Below are 18,480 nucleotides of genomic sequence, written 5' to 3' on the forward strand. Positions count from 1 at the left end.
GACTACTTTTACCAACAGGGAAGCCTAACCCTAGAACTTGTTTTTCTCCTACTGTAGGACTAAAGTATTTGAAACATAACATACTTTCATGCACTATTTGGATTATCTTGTATATGTGGTTGCTTCTATAGCAATATGACTGTAGACCTTCGGACTCAGCAGACGGCGGGTCTTTTTCATTAATTGAATTACTAAGAAAGGGATTGCATTCAGTTCGTATGATGAAAAAATAAATAAATCTGCAGAGCAATCTGCAGGGGATACATCATTTTTGCTGTAAATATGGTTTTCTGTGTAATAGTAGCTTCAGCTTCATATTTGATACAGTGCAGGTGCAGTCAAGCACTCCTTTTGTGTACACTTGGGGCCAAGTCAGACGGTAATTATGACAGGCATGGATTGGATTCTGTGTATCTCCACACCGGTTAGGAGTGGACATCAAAGAGCGCTCACCAAAGCCTTCTGCAATAAAAGAGGAGAAAGACAAAGATATTGATTAGGGTGAACATTAGTAAATCTCTTTCTCTCTCCTTTTTTTTTCCATCTTTTTCTTTATTTGTCTATCATTTCACTACTACTCTCCCTCTCTCTCTGACTGTCTGATTTGCCTCTATCTGCCTCTACGTATGCTCTCTCCATCCCCCCATGCCTTCCCCATCCACCCCCTCTCCCTCTCCAATCATTTATTTATTGCTGATCTCTTTATTCTGTATTCGTTCAGTTTAGGGACAGTCCACGCTGTGTACGATGGTGTTTCACTCTCACGAACACACGGTGCCGTTATTATCATTCCTTTACACCCGTTCCAAACACTTTTTCTTCCTCCTCATCAACGCAGAGATACCTGGGGGCGGGCGGGGTCACACTGGTCCAATCTAAGGCCATATTGATTCCATTAGATAATTAATGATCCAGCCAAGGGCCAGGGAGGAGCAAAGGAGAGGTTATAGGAGAGGGATGTGTGGTGAGGATGATGGGAGAGGCAAAATTGGTGGATGGGTGTGTGTGTGTGAGGGAGGGGTAGCTGCAGACGCCAAGGCCCTTGAGAGTTGGAGAGAACCTTGGGTTGGGAATCATCCAGAGTCGTCAAGGTCAATCGGAGCCGGAGCTCCGATACGGAAGCAGAATGCCGAGCGAGTTTGGAATATGGAATGCTGAGCGAGAGAGGAGGGAGAGAGATCTTCATGTCCAGAAGCCGCCGATTGATCAGCAGCTGAAAAATTGTACATTAAAAAGTCTTTTGACTTCCAAATCCTGAGGTCCAACCAGGGCCGTAATGCATGATAAGTAGTTTTCAGCCCTCCAACCAGAATACCAAACTTCATCTCCCCAGACACTCCAGACACTCATTTACAACTACTCAACAACATGAAAGGCAAGATAGAAAACTAGCTGCATCAAATATTCTGTTCATGTTATTTCCAACCGTGTTTTCTACATCTTCCATGATATTGAACGTTCTCGATTTGATCAAATTTTATTCACAGGAATGCTTCATCACTGTTGTGCTGTGTATATACTTTACTTTTACCTTTAGACTTGGATGAATGAAGAACAGAGGAGAGCTGTCAAGAAAGCATTATCAGTTAAATTTTGATTGCACTGAAAACTGAACTGCATATGTCTTAAATGGGCCTTGAATGTTAAAACCTTTTTTTTTGTATTTAAGTGGGGGAAGCTTTTATTCAGCTGTGGGCATGAAAACGGAGGAGATCGAGAGGTTGAAAGACAACACCAGGCTTTTTACAGCTTTACAAAAATAACTTGTGAGCACATGGCAGATGAGAGCTGTCATCTTTCAGAATTTTCCATCATTTGTAAATTACAGGAATAGTTGCAAGTTCAACAAAGCTTTTGTAGGTTTACTTGATGTAAATGTGTAAAACTTTCTGCTTGGATTTAGCAGATTTTGTGAATCAGGCTCAGCCCTGATTAGCCTGACCTTCGCAATAGGCCATCGATCAGTATTTGCTCTAAAATGTACTAAAAATAATACAGTTTTTTCACTTATTTTAGGCGAAAGAAAAAAATCTAAAAGTGCAAAAAGTAACATTAAGAGCCTCTGCGTGATGCACTAGGACAGCGGCATCATACACATAATCTGTAAGACTTTCATTGAGGAGAATGAGGTTCTACTCCCATTAAGGAGTCCTTGTTTTATACTTAACTAGTTTTTTTTTTCCTGTAAGTTTTCTTTCAGCTACTGGTTGGTAACAAAAGCCATGGCTAAGACAACAAGACTCCTTGGTTAGATCTAGTTTTGGTTCTACCAGATATTTTTACATCATTTAGCGCATGAAAAAGCGCCTTCTCTATTTTCAGAGTTCCAGGGTGACGAGTCACATCTTTAGATGAGTTGATTACAGTTGTAAAACATGACAAACAAACAGAATGAGGCAGAATTTTATTTGCCTTGACATGTAACTGAGAATGCAGTAGCTGTATGAGAACATCGTTTTTAATAGACAGCACGCACAGCGATACAGAAAGCAGCAGAGAGAGCAGGAAAGCAGCAGTAAAGACTCTCACTCTGAGCCGAAATAAAATAATTGCACTTAAGTAAGGTAATTAACACAAATAAAATAGTTTTTCGGTGCACCGCCTGAACACTCTGGGTTACACTCCCACTTTCCCACTGACTCTTGTCTCCTTATAAACACAGGGAGGTCCAAAGGTTTCAAAGGGAGGGTCTCACACACACTAACGTCCTCGCAGCCCAGCTAGGGAGGGAGCCCAGAGTGTGACTTTGATTGTTTGCGAAGGTCACCATTATTCTGCTGTACAGAGCAAACAATTCTTCTAAAATAATTCTTTGCTGTGTTGTTAATGTATACAACCCTTAAAGCAACATTTTACATATTTCTTTGATATTTTTTAATCCCCAAAATTTGTGAAAAATCCTCTGAAACTGTTGTTTTTATTGTAAACTATAAATCGCACAGGCTCGGTCCTGCTCTTCCCCTTTTTACATGAGTGCAGTGTGCATGTAGTCTCTAGTGGGCAATGAGAACTCCTCTGCCTCCACATTGGCAGTCTTGGCCAGCCTCTGTATTGGGCCCCAGGGGTTGGGGAGATGAGGCATAAAACAACCATGTCTCTACCTAGGGGAGCTGGTGGCATGGCAGTGGAGCTATTGTCTGTCGGCGTGCTGTTTGACTTAAATGTGTTCATTTGCCTGATGCCCCTGACTCCCCGTGGGGAGGGGCGGCCCGGGGAAAGGAGGGGCACGCTAACGAACCTCTGACAGCTGGAGGCCCTAATTAAACGTCCCTGCTGAAAATAAACAGAGCAGGAGCCAAGCAAGCAGCCAGAGAGAAGCGCACTGCAAACAGCGGCTGTGAGCGCTCGCCGCAGTGCCCTCCTCTTCTGTTGCTGCTGAGGCTGAGCCAAGAGTGCACGGCTCTATAGGGTAGGGGTCTCAAACGCACACACTCAGGCTGGCACACATGCACCACACTTATGAATATGGAGCACTGCAGCAACATTGTGAACACCTGCGGTCACACTTGATACAAGTTGATCTCTACAGCTGTGGGCACAGTATTTTATTTTTTTATTTTTTTTATTTTTGTTACTTCCAGTGCTCTCAGAAGTTACACTTTTCTTTTTCATAAATTTCCCACTGTGCCATGACAGAATAAGTTGACTCGCTTCTCTCGAGTGGGGTTGTTTCACACTCTCCGCCTAGATGACACATCTGACATTCAGAAGCCTGTTGTGCTGCTAGCTAGCTGGAGCATTAGCAGTCAAAGTGGCGGGGTCTATTTGGGTGAGTGCATTAATGGGCCGACCAACCAGCGACAAGGTTATGAGGCTGATTGAATAAATACTGTGGAGGTCCCTGTCCATTACGCCCCTGTGTGTCTGCCCAGATAGAGATGGAGAGATAGTTTGAGACAGAAAGATGAAAGGAGAGATTAGATAAGCACAGATAGGGTCAATTAAGAGATAAACATACAGGTATAGGTTGAAGAGAGGCTTCCGCCTGTGTGCGTGGTGAAAAATTGAGAGTAAATTGCTTCCTGTCTGTGTCTCCTTTTGATCTCTTTGTCCTACTGTACACAGCCCAATTTGGCATGTAGTGCATTTATCCTGGCGAGGTGGAGAAGGTGACAAAGGTGAAGTTGTTAGACAGAGGTGCAATGCCCTCTGCTCGACCCTGTCTTCTCTCCAGCAGACTCTTGGAAAAGACTGTCAATGTTGCAGGCTGGTAACTTTAGTATCTATCTATCTATCTATCTATCTATCTATCTATCTATCTATCTATCTATCTATCTATCTATCTATCTATCTATCTATCTATCTATCTATCTATCTATCTATCTATCTATCTATCTATCTATCTATCTATCTATCTATATCTATATATATATATATATATATACATACACACATACACACATACACACACACATACTGTAGGTTACCTATGTTGGAGTAAAGCCCGAGCCTTAAAACTTAAGGCTAGGAATATTCTGCCAATTCGAATACCCAGGGAAGATGTTGAATCTGGAAAATTAACCAAACTCATTAAATTTGCAGCTTTATTGCTTTCCTGCTGATTTAAATTTACTTAACAGGCAATCAATTTGTAGGCAAATTGTCTGGATTTCACATAAAAGAACTCTGAAGAGCTAGAGCATTTAACATTAGGAGTGCACTAATGTATGAACAGCACCAGTTTATTCTTCCATGTCCTTAATAAATACAGATAAGATTGCCCTTCTCTGCTTCATCTTGGACTGCAGTAACAATCTGCAGGTATAAAAGTTCATAAATTATAGCCACAGTCAGGTGGTCAGTCCCCAGTTTGATCCAGCTTGAAATATTTCAGCTGCAGTTACATGGATTTTGATGTAAAGCATTCATAGTGGAGGATAAAGCGTGCTGATTCTAGCGATCTCCTTACTTTTCCTTTACTGTTACTGCATGCTTTTTGTACATGCATTGCATAATTGTGAACAAAATATTCCCTGCTAGAACTACCTCTTCAGTTCCTTTGGATTACTGACCTCAGAGCATGTTCGAAATAGAAGTTTTACATTTCTGCTTCACTGTTGCGGCCTAAATACAGAGTAAAACTATTAAAGTTGATGACCCACTCTTCCCTTTCAACAACTATTCCGCCTTTGTTGAACTGATTATTGACTCCTCTGCCTTTGAACTCTGTCCAAATGCATTAAATGTTGGCTCTTTTTGCCCAGATTTGCAAAATGATATCTGCCAAACCTGCCGAGCTTCTGCTGACCCCTCTTAGCCAAGGTCAGCATAGCCATGCTCAAACTCGAGACATAATCCATTTTCTTTTGCCCTGGCACAGCTCTACTGACATGATTGTGCTGACCCAGCCAGGCCAAAGAAAGAGGAAGTGAGAGAGTGAGAGGCAGAACGAAAGAGAGAGAGGGCATCTCAGGCCCAAGGGCATGACACTGGGGTGCTCGGGGCCACACCAGCCCTTTAAATGTCAACACAGCACAGAGGGGAGGGAAACTGGTGAGGAGCGGCGCTCTGTTTGAGGACAGGAAAGAATATTGGCAAGTGATTTTTTACTGCAGGAGGGTGTTAGAAGCTGGCACAACGCAGCAAAAGATCTGGGACGGGCGGGGTGTTTTGTCTTCAGACATATTCGGTTTAAACGCGAGTCACACACAGGTTTGAATATTCTCTCTGGGATGAAGGGAGACATTTTGAGATCTGTGATTTTCAGAGTAAGTGTGATTTCAAAGGAGGGTTAGTGTTTTGTCTTATGTCTGTTATCTTGGGAGCAGCCACTGACCTTTATGTAGGGAAGTACACATGGTACCTAATTACTCTGCCTCAATCTCTTTCTTCCCTTCTTTTAAATTAATCACTCTTGCCTTCAGTAAGATATCACAAGATGGGATCAATTTTCACCCAAGCTTTTGGATGCAAATTATAGTCAAAAGTCAAATTAAAAGTGTTGAATGGAAACTGTAAAAAGAGATAAAGTGTCATTGTTTTCTTAAAATTAAAAGCAGGTTTAAGAGTTTTTCTAGTGTTTCTTTAAAAAAAGGGGGATTAAACCATCAATTTTGATGGAAACAACCCAAAAATGCCATGCGTCTTCCTGCCTGTAGTTCCTGATTTATATTGCGGCTTTCATTGGCAGTTCTTGATAGTATCGTTCTTGGCTCTTTTTTCTCACCCCCATTTGTCTCTTTGTCACTTCTCTCCTTTCTTTTTGTGAATCTCCAGGTCTGAGTCCATCACGTCCTCAACCAATCGAAGCCTTCGTTAACAGCGGCGTGGGCACGTGATTGGAGGAAGGATGGCAACCATGCCATTTGTTAGTGAGGGGAAATGTGTGAGTGTGGAGTGGGATTTCCTGCAAGGACTACTGGCCAAGCCTCCCACCCTGCCCTGGTGAGACATCTCTCACACACACACAAACACATGCACACACACAGGCTGAAACTGTATAAGCCTACGTGCATGCCCATGAATTAATCTCTGCAAGATGGAATACATGCATTAACACCCTTGCACTCACTGACAGTCTGAAGAAGCTTTTCTTTTCTTTTTTTTTATCAACGAAACATTATCCAGAAACATACGCTTTTCTCCTTAGTGCTACATATCACCTGTATTGTTGTTCACCTGCCAATCCTGTCAGAGTTGCGAGTCCCCCACCCTTAGTGGGAGATTAAGTAAATTTGGCTGGAATTATTAATGGGAAGTAATTTACAGGCGGATATAAAAACTAAGCAGAATCAATGTGTGTGTATTGATTGTTCTCAGTGGCCGGGGTCGAGGCAGTATAATAATGAGATGTTACACAGGCTGGCAGCATGAGTCCACACATACACACACACACACACACACACACTGATTTCACTTATTAGAACCTAACAGGGAGAAATGCAACAGCTGTGTCAGCTGATTAAGATACAAACATATGTAAGCACAATATGCGCACGTCTTTCCTTTGTTCTTTTCTTCTGTCGCACGTGTATGCGCGCACACTCACTCACTCACACACCACCCGGTGGTCTGTCTACGGATGAAAATCAACAACACAGACACGAGGGAGAATGGCTGGTTCTCCTCTCTCTCTCTCTGTGTCTCTAACACACACATACACACACTTTATCCCAGCGCAGCACCGACACAAATTGTGAAGTGGCTGTGACAACATAATTCCACCACTCAGGCCCCATTGAGGAGAGTCAATACCCAATCACAGAGACAGGCTACCTGAGCCCCGGCCCCCCTCTGTCACTCTGCCCCTCCCTCGCCTATTGATCCCTCAATCATGGCTTCAGCTCACTAGCCCGGGACCAGATGAGAGGGGGAGCTGGGGCGGGGGAGGAGAGGGTGAGAGGAGAGGGTGAGAGCGAGGGAGAGTAAGAAAAAATAGGCAGTGAGAAATTGTGTGTATGTGTTCACATATGGATTTTGGAGCAAATGGCATTATTAGGACTCTGCCCGATAAAAGAAGCGAGTTTGTCTGTAATTACCAGGCCAATCTGCGAGAGATGGGTCAGAATGGAGATTGTTTCACTTGAATTGCAGGAGCCATTCCCATTATGTGTATTTATGAAATGAGTTTTTCAGACTGATGCTGAGGTCATTTTTACAGAGCACGAATCAATCAACAGGTGGTCAGCAAATGGCCATTAAGCGATAGCCCATCAGTTTTTCTTGTCTTACGTCGCGCTGATTCAGATTTGTGAGCCCCTCTGATCCTTTCTCCCTGTGTTTATCTGTTCCTTCATTTTACTTCTGTCTTTCACCCTCTGCACCACTTTCGCCCTTGTCCCGTTCGTCCTCATACCGACTTCTTGTCCACATCTCAGTCTCCAGAACCTGCGTAAAGAGAAATCTCGCAATGCGGCTCGTTCTCGGCGGGGGAAGGAGAACTTCGAGTTCTTTGAGCTGGCCAAGATGCTGCCACTGCCCGGGGCCATCACAAGCCAACTGGACAAAGCTTCGGTCATCCGGTTGACCATCAGCTACCTGCACATGCGGACCTTTGCCAGTCAGGGGGACCCACCCTGGAGCCCTCTGCTGGAGGGAGACAGCAACTGCAGCAAAGGTGAGCAAGAAACAAGCAATCACATGAAAAGAAAAGTTTTTGTGACTGAGATATTACAAAGAAGATGACGAAGAAAATTTAGGTTTTATGTTTTCAACTAAAAGAAATATGTACAATGATCTAAACCTTCTAAATGTGGGTTTTACATTGAAAATGAAGCAAATTCTGGTGCACCATTTTTAAAAATGTAACTTAAAAACAACTTTTTATGTTTATTTGACTTTAACATCAAATGTAGCAGTAGTGTGTTTGCATTAAGATATCGTATTTGTCCCAGACTGAATGAGTTGTAGACTCAGTACTTTTCCTTTTTCTCTTCTTACCAAAGTTAACATTTTCTCAGAGCCTGGGATGGGATTGGAAAAGTATTATGCTTTCCAGCTGAGTAACAAAATGCCCTAGTAGTGACATACTAGTGAATAATTGCCTAAAATATGATAATCTAGATAACACATTTTTAAGGCCTTTTTGAGGGTCTTGTCCTTGAATTAAAATTTTATTTTAAAAAAACATCCTGGTAACAGAAAATATCTCTATGACTGGTTAAGTGTTGACACTTTTTCTGGGTATGTCACGAGTAGGTTGTTGTTATCTGTTCACAAAATTCAACCTTGACAAAAGCAATGTGCAAATATGCAGGATTAAATTAAACACGCATATGTGGAACACTTTCAGCCAATGATTCCTACATTTCAGCCAATATGAAAATTATATAGCAGAGATAAATATGCTGCTTTGTTGCCAAAGGACGCAAACCACTAAAATTCATATTTCGACTCACTTCTCTGTTTCAATCAGAAGCAGACCTCAGCTGTCTGTTCTGCCTACGTACTCCTACCCACAGTGACACCCCACGCCACAAAAATTCAGTTCGGACTGGGGTATTGATCCAGCCTCCTATTAACAATAGTAATTACTGCCACTGTCTATGCGTGCAAACAAGCTCATGCGTTTTCTTTTTTCCCCTGTAACACACATGCAAATAATCATACAAGTATTTTACATAGACAAGAGTGAGTATGAATAAAATCTATGTTTTTGTGTGTGTATGCACATAAATATTACTCATATTATAGACAAAACTCCAAAAACATGTTTTCCTTATGTGGAAAAAAAGTAAAGTCCCTATAATAGTCATTTTAAAGTGAAGACCCATTTAAGGGGGAGGTCAGGTTCAGGTTTCAGGTTGTGATTAGATGAGTAGTAGCAGTAGTGGTTAAGCTCAGATCAAGACTCCAGGTAATTATTGTAAGTCAAATTGATGTCCTCTTAAGTTAGGGACACGCAACTGTGTGTTTGCGTGTGTCTGTGAGTGTGTGTCTATTAGGAGGGAGAAAGAGAAGGAGAGGGGGTAGATAATAAAAAAGAGGGAGGAAACTATTGGTGCAATTTGTAATTACTGAAATTAACTATATAACGAGGACAGTGTAATTATATAGCCTGTCTAATTGCTACTATTACTGAGGGGAAATGATGCAGCTACAGTGCAAATAGACGTGTGTGTGTGTGTGTCCGCCTTTGTGCCTGTTCCTGGTAAATTTGAGGAAATGTGAACAAAAAAAACCTGTCGTATTAACAGCATGTTTCTGTGAGACTGCATGTGGTGTGCTTTACCCACATTATGCACTGCATTTCCTGATGGGGTGAGTACCAGTAATGCTACCAGTGCGGTCTGAGTGTGACGTTATAGTAAAAAATACCAAACCAGTTCTTTTCCCAGTATCCTTTGGGGGCATCATAGAAATTTTTACACATTAAGATCAGTGTGGTTTTCCGTGGTTCCATGGTGTAGTTTGTTAACACCTTCGCCTTACTTGTGAAAGACACAACCGCAGCCTCAGGGTGTTAAGAGCTAGCCTGCTGCTAACGTCGGTCATAAGTCTCGATAAATGGGATGGTTATATCAGGAAAGGCATCTGGTGTCAAAATCTGTGCCAGATCAAACATGTGGATCCATCTACTGTGACCCCGTGGGAAAAGAGGGAGAAGCTTAAAGTATCTTTAAGGTCAATGCGGTTTTCATCTGGAACATCGCTCACCACATGAAAACACTCATGTAATGTCTTCTTTTTTGCTCGGAGACTTAAGGTGTAGCGTTAAAGACGGATTCCATTATGAAAGAATTAAGATATAAGCATCAATGGGAAGTTTTATATAAACAAATCACCCACAGGCTAATATTGTAGGTCCCACAGGAAGATGGAAACAGGACCTGTACATGACCTGAGACCTCAGATGTTGTCAGTGGATCCCTTTGGGTCTGTGGGTTGAGGATTGTGCTTGTATCTGTTGGTGTGCTAAAAGGTTGGGAACTGGGCAGCTTGGAAGATGAGTCATTCCCTCGGTTTCAAACCCTTCTTGATCAGCTTGACTTCCAACAATGTTTAGGTGTTGGTAGGTGTAAAACATCCACATGAATGCCAAAATCCAAGGCCTCACTGCGAGCGATATCGAGTGTAGAGGTGTCGAGCCAAATATGGGAGCTTGGAAGCAAAACGACTTAACAAAATCAAGCTTTTAATGCTGTATCAAGTTCAGAAATAAATTCCTCGGGCGCCAGCAGCCTTCTACACACGGCAAGGGGAAAACCACTTGGCTGCACATGAGGAACCCACTCTGGGAACAAAACAAACAAGGGCAAGCAGGATTGTTTATACACAGAATGCTGACAGGGAAATGACAGAGTGGAAGGTAATGAGGCACAGGTGAAAGTAATCACACACAGGTGAAGACAGGAAACAAAACGAACACAGGATGCAAACCTGCCTTTCAAAGTAAAACAGAAAATAACCAAAAGAGACTGATAGAGATATGAATACTAACACTTAAGAAGATGTACAAGACAAGAAAACGCAAAGTGACCAGAGCGTGAAGATAGAAACGAGACAGAAGAAGGCACAAATGGAAACATGGGGGTGATGATTACTACAACAGCTACTACAAGTAACACACAAAACGTGGATAGAACACAGGATATTTCAACACTGAATTCTTACCAGAAGCCAAACATAAAAACCACCAGAGACACAATAACATCACAAACTGTAGGCCATCATATAATCGTCAGTGAAGCTAAACTGAGGCTTACAGTATACGGAGACTAACAAAGAAATCAAAACAGCTTAAAAAGGTGTTAAGCACTGCAAAAATGTTATGTAACTCATGTTATGTTATGTTATGAAACTCAAAAGTAAAACAACGATATACCAGATTTAAAGTCAACATGCAAATAAAATAAGTTACTGATGTATACATGGCCATAAAGGAAAATGAGTATTCACGAGATAGCTGAATTAGAAAAAAAATTAACTTCTAATATGGTCTAAGTACATTTTTGTCATAGTTGTAGCTTTCAAATTGCCAGTGCTTGTGTGATACAAACCCTACAATAATCCAGAGGAAACCCCAACAATCAGACGACCCTCTAAATGTAAGCACTTGGCGACAGTGGGAAGGAAGAACTCCCTTTTAACATGAAGAAACCTCCAGTAGAACCAGGCTGTACATACAGACAAGTTGCACATGGTGACTTCTGGGCCCTAAGGGGCAATGTAGGACGGCTTTAAAGATTAGATATGGTATATATCTGACCACTTAATAGCATGGATGACCTCAAAGCCAACATATTGCTTTTAAAGAACTTTGAACTGCATCCTGTTACAACTTGAGTCTAATCTACAGTCATAGTGTGTGAAAACATGTATTCCTATGCATCAGCCCATTGTTGTACATCAATATCTCATCATCCTTTCTGCGCAGGACAATCTGATTGTCTGAGTGATATTCATATACTAGCACCCATACACACAGCCGCAGCCTTGACTCTACGGATGAATTGCGAATTGTTTTTCCTCTGTATTCCTGACTTTTCTTGGCCTTGATAGAAAATACCTCCTGTTCAGCATAGTTGGTGCGCAGGTAGTAGTGCTTCTTGCCCTGTGTACAAAGTGGAAGTGCGCTGAAAAGATGTGAGGTGTGCGGTTTACGCTACAACGAGAGGCACTTCTCGTACAAATGTGAGCCACAACGATAAATATATAGAGCCCCCGCGGAAGCTGCTATGTGAAGGTCGAGAAAATTGTGAATTATCTTTCACATTCTTACCACTGGGTCAACATCTGATATGTTAAGTATTTAATTAAATATTTGGAGATTTCTTACAAGCAGGTCACACAGTCTCCACAGGGCCTATATTGAAAATGCAATGCTAATTTGGACATCAGTTTGAACAAGTCTACCCACAATGCATTGGCAGGGTTTTAAGTGTGATGCATGACTTTAATTCCGTTAGTGGAATGTGGTCAGAGATCTGGCTGAAAGGGAGCGGAGGCCAGAGAGCAGGGGAAGGAACAAATGTAGGAGGAATAAAGACAGAAAGAGAGGAGGAAGGAAGAAGGAGAAGAGTGTGAGGAAATTGGGATGGGGTGTGTTGGGGGGTGGGGGTTGCATTCCTCCACATTCCCTCTTGTCCGGGGTTTTTGGATGGGCAGCGGAGAGGGAAGGAAGGTGGAGGGTGGAGGAGAGGAGAGGGATGGAGCGCAGGGGAGGGGCCGGAGTGGCTTTTGTCTGCTTCCCACGTTTCAAAGCCAGTCTTGAAAAATGAATAGACAGAGGAAAATCAATTGCATGACCTTCACAGAGAGAAAGAGAGAGATTGAGAGAGCAGGAGAGAGCGGGAGAGAAGGAGGAGAGAGAGAAAGAGACAGAGTATGGAAGGAAAGGAGCAAAGGAAAAGGAAAGGCTGAAGGCAGGGAAGGTAAAATGACCCATGCTGTATTTGGTATTTGTGCACCTGTTTGCACAGCATATTCAAGGACTATTTGACATCATTTATATTTCAAAGCCTCTGTATTAAGTAAATTTTGCTATCAGGGACAGTTTTTTCCCCCATACTACACTTCCTTTGAAAAAAATCCAGGAAGCCTGATTCCTATTCCTAAGCTTTCTATTGCTTGTGATAAGAATCTACTTAAACTTAGTGGCAGATCTGCAATCAAGCAAACTGACAGTTTAACCAGATTCTACAGGTGAAACCAAAGCAGTCTTCCTGTTGGACAGGCAAGGTTAAACAGGTTAGTCCAGGCGGTGTAATGTGATGGTGTGCTGTTTGTTTAAAGTAATTCAAGGCTTTTTGGAGGTTTATATACATTTTTTAAACCTCTGACACACTCTGTATTATGCTGCTCTGCACTGGCAAGAATAAACCACACCCAACCATGCAGACAGTATTAATGTTTTTATAAAATAACAAATAAGAAAATAATGTAAAAAAAACCATTTTATTAGGTTCAGCAGAATATAAATTAGTCCAAAAGTATCTTTTGCACTTTGGTTCAGTTTTTACTTTTGCATGTTAGTTAAAGATAATGTAGGGTTTGTTAACAGTAAGTGCAAACATCATAATAATAATAATAATAATAATAATAATAATAATGTAAAGAAAATAACTTGATTGTGGTAAGACAGAGATATCTTTTAAAATTTCCTATCTGAAATTAACTTTCTACTTTTATTTTTGTTTAATAAAACAGAAAAGGGGAGAAAATATCAACCTGTAACAGGTGTGCAGGGCAGCTGGAGAACGCCCTCTGCCTTTTTCACAAGGCACAGTGCAATGACAAGTCAGCGCCAGCAACAGGGCCAGCTGAAGTGTTTTACTGTCTCGGCTAGTGAGGTCAAACACACCTCTCCCCTCCCCGGCGCTGGTGACATTGACTTTCATTCTGCCTCCACTTGCTCGTTCTCTCTCTCTCTCCCTCTCACTCTCCCCCTCATTTCTTTCATTGCTTTCGTCTTCCCTCGCCTCCCCTTCTGTCTCCCCCACCTCTTCACGATCTCCCTGCGTCTGCCTCCCCTCTAATTCACAGCGTTTAAAGCAGCCTGGGCTTTTAAGGGAAGTTAATTGCACTCAAATTATGTTCGACCGCAAAAGGAGTGGGGGAGCGATGGAGAAGAGACGGAAAGATAGAGGACAGATAGAGGGAAGGAGGGAGGGAAGGAGGGAGGGATGGATGTCGGCGTGAGAAGATAATTGTGCCAGAGAAGGACGCTGCGATTAGGGTCACTTTTTCTCTCACTGTCTGTCGAACGGCCGAAACATCACATTTGGATTGGTAGTAAACAACTTGGCAAGTGACCGGGCTCTTGTTTTGAAAGGGTGAAGCTGCGGTGGCAGAGCCAAACTTAAGAGACAGAGATGAATAAGAAGACACAGAGAGAGGAAACTGAGAGAGAGAAATGGGGGTTCACTGTTTGGTTCCCATGGTAACATCCTAACCTGGGTAAAAGAGGTTGACACTGTGGGGGTGGAGTCTGTGTGTCTACAGCCCCCCACGTGGGGATGCTTGGCTCTGTGTGTGTGTGTGGCCATTCCTCTGGACTGAACTGGGACTAAATTATGTATTAGACAAAAGTATCATGAAAATCATTCAAATTTTTTCATTCAATCATTCAAATCTTTTCTGCTTGTGAAGCGCTGGGGAGTCCGTGCAAGTTGACCTCTGAGTCAAATCATAATTAACGTGTCCATTCCTGCCCTGTCCCATTCTGTCTCTTATTCCCACAATGGAATTAAATCTCTTAGCAGAGTCCCGGGAAGCTAATGGAATCGGAGTGTGACAGAATAGCTCGATTAAAGACCTCAGCCATCCCTGCGTCCAGCTCTGCACACAAGTCACGGTGTTTATTGGCACAAACTCACTTAAAGGAGAATTGCAATTTAACGCATCTTAACTAAAGTCAGGTTTTATTGCTTTTGAACATTTTTTTTATGGTTAAAAACTGAAGGATTTGATGAGATCAGGGATCAAAAAAAGAGTAATCAGGCAGTCACACATTTTTTAAACAAGTTAACAGTTCATGCAGGAAACCAAGACTGGGATGTCAAACTAATTTTAGTACATAAAGCTCAAACAGCCCGGACCAGTTAAATCAAACATGCACATATACTCATCATAATATATGTATGTAAAACTCCCTTACTTTAATTGTAGCATTACATGTGCAGTGTCTTTGTTAATAGGAATCATGTCAAACTGACAGTTACTTAGGCCTCTGCATTGGGTGAATGTAGCGTTTCAGGTCCCGGTTCAGTACACGATCTATTCTTAGCGACATGCAATGCTTCCTGGTGCAAAATTCATTGAAAAGGTCAAACATGATGCCCTCCTTTTCTGCAATTTTCACATTTAGCAAAAAAAAAAAAATTCCAGCGGGCTGTGCTTTGACTCTTTGAGGGCTGCATGTTTGACACCCATGATCGAGATCACTTTCTTGATTTAGGAGTTGAGTTGAAGCCCTCTTTCTTTCCAGCGCTTCAACTGGGCCAGGAGTCACAGATACAGGAATCTGGCAAATTAAACTTTTATTACACTGAGTGCCACCACTTTCTTTCTTGGCTGAAGGTGATCTTTTGGGGCAAAATTCTCTTGGTTATATATTTATGCTTAAACAAGAGGGAATAACGTCCAGTTGTCTGTACAAAAGAGTTAGGTTTCACAAAAATATTCCAAAATCTTGTTTGACCACAACAATATTCAACTACAAATGATGTTTTCAGGCACAATGATGAGATGTGTTGTCCAAAACTATCTAAATGAAACATTTAGCAGATCAGATCAGACTTTAATAACGTGGCCACATTGTTGGTTTGTTAATGTCTGTCCAATCATTTGTCATCTGTTTTGACTTGGTCTACCAATAAGACGCATGCACAGCAAGTTCAAAATAAGATCTAAGTTGTAAAAAAAGATGTTATTGTTTGAATTATGATTTATAATGACATAAAATATTATAGAAGCTGTAATATTAAGGTATACACACAGAATAATGCAAAGCCCTCACTCGCACACGGGCACACACATAGAGAAGGGGTTCACAGTAGCACTACAGAGGGATCTTTGTTCTCAGAGTGTGATACCATCAACGCTGTGAGACTCTTTCCCTTCACATGTGCGCAAGAATACACCATACACGCGCATGCTGTGCGCACAAACACACACACACACACACACACACACACACACACACACACACACACACACACACACACACACACACACACATCAGGTCCAGTGTTTTGGTTTCCTGGTTGCCCTATTGTACTGTGGCAGTCTTTAATAAATGGTCCTCTGTGTATTTGTGTCTGCGTGTGTGTGCAGGGGTGTGACTCATCTGTCAGCCCCGCTGGCCTCATGTCACATTCAGCGTTTCCTTGGGCCCGCTGACACTACTCAGCACAACTGATCACCCACCATCACCGTCGCTCCTCCAGGGTTCTGTGGCACGAAAGCCAGAACAGACACACACACTTTCACAACAATCGAAGTGCGTTTGTCTTCTGTTTTGATTAATTCTTATATGGTTACCACGGGGGTTGATTCCTCCAAGCTTCCTAGCACTGCGGCTGCATCGCTGCCCCACAAGGGAGCCTGCTAGGCAGGCAGAGAGCGAAATGGGCTCCCCATCCCCCTCCAGGCAGGGACTGACTAGGCTGAAGGGTCCCAGCACCAGACCCCCTTTCATAGCCCTGAATGGACTTGCCTTATTTAAATTCACACTCTGTCACACAGGGGGACCCCAATCTCACAATGCCACTGTGGCTTTGTCCGGCAACTCTGTATTTATGTGTATATGTGTGTGTGTGAGAGAGAGAGTTTGTGTGTGTGCACGGGTATTTGTGTTGTTTAATCGGAGAGCATGTTGCTGCTGTGTAGTCTGTGCATGAGAATTCATTGCTGTGTGTATTCCTAAAGTGTGTGTATGTGTGTGTCTATAGCTCTAATGGAATCCCTCCCTCTTCTATTCAACAAACCCACATCACAAGCAGGCAGCTGGGCAATATATATGTGCGTGTGATTGTATATGTGTGTGTGTGTGTTGGTGGGTGTGTGTGTTCCGATCCCCCCTCTGTGTTCAGTTGTAACCCACAGCAGCGCTTTCATTTTCCTGTCATAACGTGTATTGATTTCCCGCAGCCTTGCAGCGACACACACATACACACGCGCAGATATCCAATGATCCTTAAAGGCACGCACACAGACTCACACGCGTACATACATTTATATGCTCTTATACACACATATTTTGGGTACACACGGACATACGCAGTTTGTCTCCATTGGACGGGGAACATTGTGTTCAAAAGCAGCCCTGTTGGAGTGAGATTAGTTCTCACATATGGTCCCCACTTTTGCAATCACACACTTGCAGGTGCATAAACACCGTCACACACTCCTTCTGACATAAAACAGTAAATACACCTGATTGCAAAATTAATCTTCCACGTCAGTGGCGGCACCCCCAACCCCCATGCCCATGTTTGCTTTGGAGAAAGCGATCACTCTCTCCTTCCTTAAGGTTTTTCATTTTCCCTACCCTCTGTGCTCCTCTCATACCTATCTTCGCCCTCCTCCCCTCCTCCTCCACCTAACCACCTCCAACTCTATTTGTATTGTAATTGCCTTGGTAAACACCACCACTTTGGCACTGAAGCAGCTCTGATAGCTTGTGTTTGGGATGCATTAAGAGTGGTGATGCAGACACTGTGTGTGTGTGTGTGTGTGTGTGTGTGTGTGTTTGTTTGTTTGTTTGTATGCCTGGCAGAGATTGAGTGGTATGCGTCACGCAGCGCTCCACCTTATGTGCACTTTTTTTTTTTAAGCACGGTAAATTCTTCTTTTATCAGACATAATTGCTTCAAGTTTCACTTTTGATTTTGCTGAAGATTTTAAAGTTGTGAAAGAGATCCCACGTTAATGCAAAATCCTCTATTTCCAGATCAATTTGTGTAATCACTTATTCCTCAAAGCTGTATTAACTCATCCAAAAAAATGGAAATTAATCCATCAGCGTGGCTTAAACCCGACCGGCAAAATGATTTCCTACATATTAAGACGTTTGTGTTTTATTTATGCAGCTTTGACTAATTAAGCTGCTTCTGATGGTTACACTGACCAAGAGCATGGCCTTTCTAACTGTAATATGTGATCTTAACTGTCTAGTACTAAACATGGAGACTTTTTTTTTTTAGCATTTTGTCATACTACAGTAATAAAAACACGCACCTTACCTACAGAAACCCAAATTTCTGCACTGAAAAAGCCCTGCTCATGATCAATTAACAAAATCTACTCACCTGCTATAATATCAACAGGTATAAAATGCTGCCCGCCAGCATTTTATGACAATGTCTGTCTCCTTTTTCTCTGCAGTTAGACGTTCATCTCATTCTCTGGCGACTGACATGTTTGAGCAGCACCTAGGGGCACACCTCCTGCAGGTAACGACCGCATCACCCACACATTGCTTCTTGTACCGCACTGATTATGTCTATAGTTGACTTTTTTTGCCATGCTTATGTTGTGTTGTTAAGCAGAGAAACTAGTTTTTTCAGATGTATCAAAAGTTGAAGTTAGAAATGTTTT

General features: G+C 42.3%; 1 protein-coding gene across 3 annotated transcripts in view; it reads left to right on the forward strand.

Moving 5' to 3' along the window:
* The window catches only part of npas1 (neuronal PAS domain protein 1), a 61,485-nt gene that overhangs the window by 28,698 nt on the left and 14,307 nt on the right, over nucleotides 1-18,480 (forward strand). For all 3 annotated transcript variants that reach the window (XM_026192037.1, XM_026192035.1, XM_026192038.1), the window contains 3 exons: nucleotides 6,217-6,384; nucleotides 7,818-8,056; nucleotides 18,268-18,335. In XM_026192037.1, coding sequence (XP_026047822.1) covers nucleotides 6,290-6,384; nucleotides 7,818-8,056; nucleotides 18,268-18,335 — 402 coding nt within the window. In that variant the 5' untranslated portion in view covers nucleotides 6,217-6,289. The remainder of the gene's footprint in view (nucleotides 1-6,216; nucleotides 6,385-7,817; nucleotides 8,057-18,267; nucleotides 18,336-18,480) is intronic.

This window comes from Astatotilapia calliptera, chromosome 14, assembly GCF_900246225.1.
Source record: "Astatotilapia calliptera chromosome 14, fAstCal1.2, whole genome shotgun sequence".
NCBI lineage: Eukaryota > Metazoa > Chordata > Actinopteri > Cichliformes > Cichlidae > Astatotilapia > Astatotilapia calliptera.